Source organism: Spinacia oleracea, chromosome 4, assembly GCF_020520425.1.
Source record: "Spinacia oleracea cultivar Varoflay chromosome 4, BTI_SOV_V1, whole genome shotgun sequence".
Lineage (NCBI taxonomy): Eukaryota > Viridiplantae > Streptophyta > Magnoliopsida > Caryophyllales > Amaranthaceae > Spinacia > Spinacia oleracea.
This window is the reverse complement of record NC_079490.1, coordinates 43,260,224-43,269,761: the sequence shown is the minus strand read 5'-3', so window position 1 is coordinate 43,269,761 and position 9,538 is coordinate 43,260,224. Positions and strand designations below refer to the sequence as shown.

The 9,538-nt window shown below is 36.9% G+C and overlaps 1 protein-coding gene across 1 annotated transcript; it reads right to left on the bottom strand.

The window, feature by feature from the left end:
• Nucleotides 1-736: 736 nt before the first annotated feature.
• Nucleotides 737-8,766, bottom strand: LOC110802590 (uncharacterized). Its single transcript, XM_022008032.2, has 7 exons — nt 8,443-8,766; nt 7,233-7,444; nt 3,218-3,535; nt 3,000-3,074; nt 2,701-2,775; nt 940-1,508; nt 737-839 (listed from the first exon to the last, which is right to left on the bottom strand). Exons 1-6 carry the CDS (start codon nt 8,654-8,656, stop codon nt 960-962), a joined length of 1,443 nt encoding a protein of 480 aa, XP_021863724.1. The 5' UTR covers nt 8,657-8,766; the 3' UTR covers nt 737-839; nt 940-959.
• Nucleotides 8,767-9,538: the final 772 nt, after the last annotated feature.

Genomic DNA, 9,538 nt, shown 5'->3' with positions numbered 1-9,538 from the left:
CAACTATAACTCGACCCGATATGAACTCGTGCTTAATAAACCCGAACCAATTGGCCCGTTAATTTTTGAACACAATGTGATCCGACCCGTTAGCAAAATGAGATCGTTCCAACCTGAACTGATGAACCCCACCGAAACTCGATCCATTTGTCCAAATTGACACCCCTAGTCGGGAATATTTGAACACCCCTAGTTGTATTATTACCATTGCTCTTATTTTGTTCAAATGTGTGTATGGAGACGGAGATAAATTTTTTTTGTACACTCTGTGAGTCATGGGCAGAGACTAGTACGAAACTTTTAAGTGAGTACGGGTGTGGTCGTGTTGAATTGACATCAATAGAGTCGCTCAAAACTACTAATAATCCTTCATTCCTACCATGCCCAATTGACATCCCTAGTGTCACTCAATAGTTACTAACAAACCTGGAAAATTTTCTCATGACTTAAGTTGTCATGTGACATGTCTCATATCCAACATCTATCATTAATAACATGTGACACTTTTGATGCACTTTGATACTTGTCGAAAACACTAAACATATCATTGCAAATTTTACACTCTCATAAGTCCATTCTACCACATTTGAGACACTAGTATCAACTTTGCAAATTGCATTGTATAAACCAAAGGTATCGGTTGAATTTAAACGACTCCAAACCATCATTTGTATGCAATTACAACCCTAATGCAAATTACTTCCGAAATGAAACAATGTGCAAAAACATAGCAAGATTACTTAAAATCAATATATTTCGATGTTAGCAAGCACCCTCGGGCATAAAGTATGAGCTAAAGAATAAAGATGTTAGGTTTACTTCCATGTCTAGCTCAAGGCCTGCACATCAAACAGCAAAATACAGATGAACAGGTCAGGTAGAGCGGTAGAAATACACCTAAAATCTATGAAAGCAAAGACACAGGTAAAAGTGGATTACAAAATAATAAATCATGTATCCTAAACATATTTCCCACGATATTTGGGCTTCGAGTCTTTGCTGAATCTCAGATCTACATTTTCTCCCTCTTTGTTAGGAGCAAAGACAGCAGAATGAAGGTTGCCTTCTTCTAACCACTTCAAATGGTTTGCCTTAAAATCTAAATGCATAACTCTAGCTGACTCAGCTATTTCTTCAGTATATGTTGCTACTTTCACCATCGTCAATAACACTCTGCTGTAACGAAAACTAAGTATTTGCTCAGAGACAGCAACTAGTTTGAAACATGGATGTTCAGGAAATGTGGGATCAGGTGAATCCTCCTCTCTTAGCACAGGATAGAAATAAACAAGCCTTCCACCCATAACAAGCATCTTAGCAGCTAAGTCAAGCAGATCATGAACACATTCAACCAAGCTATATGCTGCAGTCGATGGTATGTGGCCTTCTCTTTTGTCGTCGGGAACCGTGTAAGGGCCGACAACACCCTTGAGCAACTTTCTACCTCCAGATTTACGTCCCCCAGCACGAACACCATAAGGTGGATCACAAATTATTGCATCAAACACCTTGAAAAAGAATTAAAAACATTAGTATTATATGGAAAGCCAAGGAATTAAACAAACAAATTTGACAACTAATTAGCAACACTTTTACTTTCACGCTATACTTGATGAAGATAGAATGTGTCCTCGAAATATTGCCTACGTTTCTTCATCCTGCTTTCCCTCCCTTTAACTGTTCTTGTTCCAGAACAATGTTGAATGGTCATAACTAGTCCTTCTGTTACCAAATTCGTGGTATGCTTTCTTACGCAAAACGGACACAGAAATGCACCTTGTTACCTAGTTTCGTTAAACTAGTCCAAAAGTTTTCCAATTAGTACGTTTTAGATCGTGGTTCGCTGGGGGCATAAGCGAATTAGGTAACACCACTCCTTTATGGGACACATCTATGCATATTAGGTCAAAAAAGGAACAATTCTATAAACACAGAATGATGGAAAAGAACAAGTACTTTGTTATCAAGTAGTGTAAATGTTTGCATATTCCTGCTTCCGCAGAGTATTGTACATTAAATTCACAGGTGTAGATTGGACATCCATGCAATTAATATGTCAAAGACGTCCACAGTTGTGTAGTATTTACCCTCAAGAGTCAAGACCCAACTAGAATCGGAAACTAGGCTTCCACCCAAGCATCCAAATTTATGCAGAAAAACTAAAAACCAACTTGGAATACTCATTTTAAAGTAACCACACAGCCAAAAGAGATCCCTTTAAACGTGTATTCTGCACACTAACAGAAACCAATTTACTTCAATACTGAACATTTGTTCTCATAATTTTATCATTCGTCGTCGATTTTCCCACTGTAGAGTGATCTAATAGCAGTTCGTAATGTTCACATTATCTGATGAAACAGTAAGTGTTGTAAATTGAAGCAGGCAGCAAGATACTAGCATTTTTGCAGAGTCTATTTCTCAGCCAAAAAACAAGCATCAACCAAGATCATTGTATACCAACTCAAGACAATGACAAGAGTCACAAGGCTACAAAAAAGCAGACATTGCCTCATGAATACAGACACAACTTGCTTATAAATTATAGTTCTATTACAAACAGTACAATAGCACCAAGATCCAATATGAGCCAGAAAAGTACAATGAACTACACTGATTTTCAATTTAGCTGTAAATGCCCAAGTTTTCACAGTAATATAACATATGCACGCCATAAAAGAGTAAGAAATAAGAAATCACCTCTTTAAGACCAGCACGCCATGGAGGAAGGTTATTATCTGCCCTCAACAGGGAAATTGGTTCTTGCAATCCATACTGCATGAATCACAGTCACAAGAATGAGGGGAAAACTCGCCAACACAGACAGCAACAAATTCTCGTTAGACATTTTTTGGATTACAACTTGCCAGAAGTAATGGCCGCTTTACATATTCTGGACACGAGATCTTTTGATACAGGCAAAAAAATGACTGCTACTTGTGATAGTTTGAAAAGTCCAAATAATTTCTTAATAACATTAGACTGAAATTTTTGGTTACCTGCTTAAAATTACTCCAAACATTACGGTCAGGTCCACGTCCATCACGAACTACCCTTATATCTATGTCTGCACCCTGAAATACACATCAGTGTCCTTGCCAGAAAGCCATCATGTAACTCGTAAAAAGCCAATACATGCAGTAATCGACCTTTTTATTGTATATTTGTATTAGAATAGTTTGTTTCCAAAAAAATCTCAAGCGTAAAGAGGACTAACCATTGTCAATGCACCAAAATGCGCTGCAGCCACCAGAACACTCCCAGTGCCAACAAATGGATCATAAACAAGCTTCCCAGGGGCAGCAAGTCCTTGGTTGGCCATTAGGAAGGCCATTTCAGCATCCATGGCGGTTGGTCCTATGTAAACTCGGCTTTTAAGCTGATATGTAGGCAAGAGCTTTCTGTCTGCTGCACCAACCTCCCGCCCAAAGAAGATTCTCTTTTCAACAATAGGTGGCAGACCATTATTAGCTTCATATTTGTCAATTTCTATAAACCAAAAATTATGATCTGGATTCCGAAGATTTACTCGACCCTGAAACAGAAATTCAACATCAACTATAACAATTAGTATATCTTTAAGTTCAGCTAGGCCTAAAGAAAATATTATAACAGTAGACGATGGGGACAGAAAGTGAATTTCATTTCATACAGAAATAGGAGGTCAAGAATATATCAGGTATATATATTCTACATGCTTGAAAAAGAATTGTACATACGAAGTATTAGGTAAGCAGAGAACTGTAAACAATTTACCTGAACAAAGGCCAAAACAAAATCAACCAAAAAAGAGAAGAGCGGAAAGGAGATTTCAACACGATAAATTCTGTCTAAGGTGAGGAACTGACAACCAATGCTTTACTCAGAAACAGTGTTTAGAAAAAGGACTCCTACAAACCCTGATAAGAAGGCTGGAAGAGAAGACAAAAATCAAACAGCATCCGGAAAACACCCAATCAAAATTACAAAAGAACTCCTATCCTGTTAAAGCACAGAAAACCAGTTTAAATTGACATTGGCATACAGGATGCTTATATGATACGTGGACCTGATACAAGTCTAAACACCCAAGAGTTTTCTCAAAATTGAATGGTTATAGTCACATAGGCCTAATAACACTAAAACCACATTATGCATTACTATCATAGCTGAAAACTGCAGCTGAAGTAATCTTTCAAAATTAAATCATGAAACTTACACAGGTCAAGAAAAAATGAGGCCTATCTATAGATATGAGCAACTGTGACAGAACCAGCATAGGTATGGGTAATATACCTGGACTCTTCATTTTCCCGCAAATACCCGTGTTGGATCCTCGACACTCGGACATGGTTATGGATACTTCGACACTTGATTTTGGACCAAAATGATGTAACACAAAATAGTCGTGTCGGACACTTGGACCCATATCCGTGTCCGGTATGAGTATCCAAGTTCAGGTAACATAGGTAATATATAGTTTGTCGGTTGTAGACTTTCATACTTCCAACGCACAACTTTAACCCTTTATATCTTAATTATCTACAAGTAATAATATAAAAGTTTGATGTGTTTTAAGCAATATTTCCACACGAATCTTACAAGATCCCAAATGACTATTTTTTCCAAGTGTATACTCCCTCCGTCCCTTTTTGATTGCTCAATTGCCAAAATTCACTTTATTAAGAATTGGATGTAAAATGTGCATATAGATTGAGAAAGTGGGCCCATGAGGAGAGAGATAGAGACAGAGAGCAAGTGAGAAAATATACCATTTAAGGTATGAGAAAACGTTAAAGTGTAAATGTAGCAATTACTATAGAAAGGAGGAAGTATTATCATCACTACTGTTTGGATTATGGGTAAGCTATTTCTCTTTTTTTTGGTGGTGGAGGGGGGGTGTCAATTACATATGCCCAGTTTGCACCTCATCATTTTGCCCGAGTCACTACAAAATGTTTCAAGTTCCTACAAAAAAGAATTGCGAACTAATAACATTGCATTATTAGGACTAAATTGAATATGAAAGATTCTCCGATTAATGTAAGTCAATATAGAGGGCCAGTGGGACGCTGGACAAGTGGGACGCTGGACAAGTTACCCCAAATGTGCAAGTTACATAAGGGCAAAGGGGGATAAAATACAAAACAAAAAGATCATTACCACCAGTATAACTTTTTTACCTACATCTTCAAAAGAAGAATGAGTGGTATCGATTGAATAAAGGGAAAAACATGAGAATGGATGTTGCACTAATTATCTGATACTGAGAAGGGAAGAACTTCTTGTCAAGAAATATACAAAGCAATTAGTAACTATAATTGCATCTTTCAGGAGTCCCGACAAAGTGTTTCTTCAAGTTGGTAGCCTACATCTCCGGTTTTATAACTTTTATTTCACTTGTTGAAGCATTAGGAGAAAGGGCTCAAGAAGATCATATTTGTTTATGAGGGAAAGTTTCTATTCTTTGTAGTTGCCTATTATCATTTCCTAAACAGTCCATCACGACCTATGCGAACTTTTCCAAGGGCTTGGTATTGGGAAACTCTTGAAGCTTTTTAGGGATTGTTAAGTTTGTTTTCTGATATATCTTAACAAGAAATCTTTGCTAGCAGCCTCGTCTGGAGAATTCTCATGCAGCTCCTACAAACACTTGCAGAAAAGTCGGAATCCTCATTCTTTCCTCCATCCTGTACTACACCCAAACTTCTATAAGCTTTTGTTCAAAGCTTCTTTTGCTCATATTGTCTTTTATGGAGATGGATGCTCTATCTTCCTCTTTTAATTGAAAGCCTCTTCACTTCTAGTACAAAAGCCAAATTAAAAGTGGCTAAGCTTGGCGAAGAAGGAGAGGGGTTCCAATCCTCATCATTTTCCTCACATCCTCAAATAACCTCAAACAAGCTTTGACCATACAAAACTCTGGCTCCATGGGTCTTTGCTTTAGTAGTAGTGACAAGGCAAGCACGTTTTATTTAACAGCTACATAGCAACTATCTTGTCAAATCAGCTTCTGGAGCTAGTGTGGTTGACATAGTTTTTCCAGATACGGATTTAAAAAATTGCAAATTTCCTGTAGTAGTGCTATGAGGCATAAGGAGACCAAAAGATAAACGGCAGGTATACGATGCAGCTCAGTGTCTATGATAAAAATAAAAATAAAAAGGAGCAATCAATATTCTAAGATCGTGCGTTTTGTCAATTATCTTTGAGTGATGAAATCATTTACTTGGCAGCACTTCAGAGATTTGACTCATGCTTACGAGATTCCCTGGACTTTCCCTTTCAGATACACAGACTGCATGGGACTCTAATATTGTAACTTCATGGAAATTGAAGAATGTGTACCCTTCTCAATTTGTTTTATTAAAAAAAAAAATCATTTTCTTATCACAGAGGAATGGTAATAAATAGAGTTGGCAAACGTGTTGTGACATGTCCTTTCGCGTCGAATATAAACAGGTTGGAAAACCTTTCACACTAACCCGACCTTTTTAATCAAACATGTATGTCGTGTTAACCCGTTTAATAACCCTTGATCTAACCCCTTTTTTTCCTGTCCGGTTCGTTTCATGTTTGTTAAATAAATTTGGCCCCATTCTAAAGTTTTCTCACCAATTACATCAAATTATTGGTTGTTCTTTTTAGTGGTTAAGTCGTGTCATTCTGGGAATCTCAACACTAACCTGACCCGTTTAATTAAACTTGTCATGCCGTGTTGACCCGTTTAATTAAAAACGTGTCGTAAACCCTTGACACTAACCCGCTTTTTTCGCGTCCAGTTCGTGTTGTGTTGTCGTGTCAAATTTTGCTAGCTCTAGTAACAAACCTTGCCATAGTGCATGCAATAGATTTAGCGGTCAATGAGAACAAGGTTAACATGATGGACAAAGATAAAGACTCCTCCAATTGTTTTTCTGGAGCTTTTACAAACTAGACTTTAAAAACCATCTAACAGTACGCAAATAGTAAAAGGCCAAACAGTAACTAAACACTTTAATCTTCTGAATTCTAAGCAGAAAATGGTTTCAATAACAAGATCGATATCATAGATCAGTTAATCACAAAATAATGGATTTTCAAGCAGCCTTAATCAATATCTATGGCTGAATTTGTATTTGGTGAAATCCCCTACATAATAACACCTCATCGTGACAGGGATTTTCTGTGCCACATTACTGAAATACAGGCTCAAATCATGCATCACTTCGGCTAATACAAATGACAAGCGAGAATAATGTAGTAAAATATACCTTGAAAGGGATAAAAGCAAGCCTCTTGAGGAGTTCTTTTTGCTCCTGAGTAGTGAAAGTCTTGCCAAAGCTGTCAATATTTATCTTGAAAGTGTTTTCAGATGTTAAGTATGGCAACTTCCTCTCTTCGGGATAGGCATTCACAGCCTCCTCCAGCTGTTCATAGCTTGTTCCTTCCCCCCATATCTCATACATTCCTTTCACAAGTATACCTGCAAGTTTTTGGTTGACAAATTATGAAAACTCTTAAAGATTTGTACTGAGGAGATATTACAATTCTCAAATTCTTAGGTAGATGAGATTTAAGTACGTAATACATCCCCTAGCTAGCACTAAACACAGATGACAACCCTTTGTTGTCATCTGGCAATACTGTTACTCTTTTAGACAGCTTTGAAGAGAAGAACATACTGATGGTATCCTGCTATGTCGCTGTTGCAGAAGCAGCAGCGGAACCGTGGAATAAATGCATAGATGCTAAGTTCTGTATGGTAATTTCAAATGCCACAGATTTGAAATCCTTTTTAATGAAAAATATGAAGAAAGAAAGCAAGAGATGCCAAAATTAATCTCATAGACAAACGTCGTAGCAGTTCATAATGTTGTCTTACTTATACTCCATTCCCACAACACATAAATAACTTCAGAATCACCCAAAATGAAAAGGGTATGTTGCATTCTACCCCTTCAGTAACTCAATTGGCTGCAAAAGTTCTCTATATGAGAACGACACTAGCCACTATAGCGTTCGACATACTCTTCATTGAAATGTATGCCAAACATTAATCAATCCATGAACTCAACATATTTGAAGTATTTCTACAGCAGTAGCTTTCCATTCAGAATTTTAAGACAGGAACTTCTTAAATTTTGATAAAAAACACTGCTAGCACCTCAGAATGGAAATCGAAACCTTGAGGGCGAAAGAAGGTTGTTATGGTAGAATCCTACAACTCTACAAGCATTTAATTAGTCACTCGTATTTTCAGTTGCCAATAAACAAACAATCCAGTCTTATCACACTTCTAATCAACAAAATGTGCACCTAAGTTTCTGAAACCTGAATAGCATACAAATCATCCCATTTTTCATTTAATTAAATGGGAACATTCGCCAAGAATGTCGAGCACCTATTAAATAATCAAAATCATAAACTGCAAAAAAAAAAAAAAAAAGTTAAAAAAAACCCAGAAAAGAATTGACAGCTCACTTCGTTTGGCGATGTCGCGAGCAATATCCTCAGAAGGGATATTGACGAAGTGAAAGGGATTATCAGGGTGGAAATTATCTGGTAGTTTCCATTGAACAGAGTGGCTATCGCCATTGTTGTCGTCTGCAAAAGCTCCAAAAAGTTGAGCAAGAGCTTCAACTTCAGGCTTCCGATAATCTAGCAATCTATGGAAGAATACGCACATATACCACATTTTTTACTTTCTCTCTCCTCAATTTCTGCTGATTCAAAATAGTGGGGATTCAGGTTGCTTAAGGGTTTTAGAACGTACTGACTTAGTGACTTCTATCATCCCTAAAACCCCCAAACCCCTGTTCATATAACATCATGTGTTTTTTTTGTTTTTTTTTTGCTTTAACGGTTGTTTCATAACTTACGTATCAGTTCAGTTCAGCTGCATTCAGTTCATTTCAATTTGGTTCAGTTTAATTCAATTCAATTTGTAACCCCCGACTTCTAATCAATTTTATTAAGTTAATTAATCCACGATTAGCAGCGGAATCCTAGTTTAGTCGGTGCGTCACATGCCGTACCTCTCTATTGAGAGATACAAGGCGCATAATTCAATATTAATCTAAACTAAGATTAATGAAACAAAAGACTCGTGATATTAACTAAATTGTCGTAATACAAACCATAATAATTCTTAGAATTTAAAGCTAGAGTTTTAGTACATAATTAACTAGTGAAGCTCACTTATTAAACTGAGTAACCTTGCTTTAACTGATACGTCCTCACACTAATCCATCCCGTTGTCCTCTTCGGTACCTAAAACCAAAAGCAACATCATGAGCCGAGGCCCAGTAACAACTACCCTAACAACGTAAATTCATTTCAATTCATTTTATTTGCAAACAGAAAGAGAGTAGAGTATCGTAAAACCTTTTTGCACATCATTTCATAAAATCTTTTGCAATTCAAGATAAACAAATAAGATAAAATATAATAGTTTTCCATTATATTTTTAAAACATTCATTCATGGTTACTGGCAAGTATGAACTGAATGTAGGACGTCTTCCACCGGATCGTACCATCATAATCAGACAGAAACAGACGTTACCCATCATGGGGTAG

Excerpts from the sequence above, each read along its gene's own strand:
- LOC110802590 (XM_022008032.2), bottom strand. The coding sequence starts at position 8,656 with ATGTGGTATATGTGCGTATTCTTCCATAGATTGCTAGATTATCGGAAG. Across the intron at positions 3,536-7,232 it reads TTGCTTTTATCCCTTTCAAG|GGTCGAGTAAATCTTCGGAA; the intron begins GTATATTTTACT and ends TTTCTGTTTCAG. Across the intron at positions 3,075-3,217 it reads ATTTTGGTGCATTGACAATG|GGTGCAGACATAGATATAAG; the intron begins GTTAGTCCTCTT and ends TGTGTATTTCAG.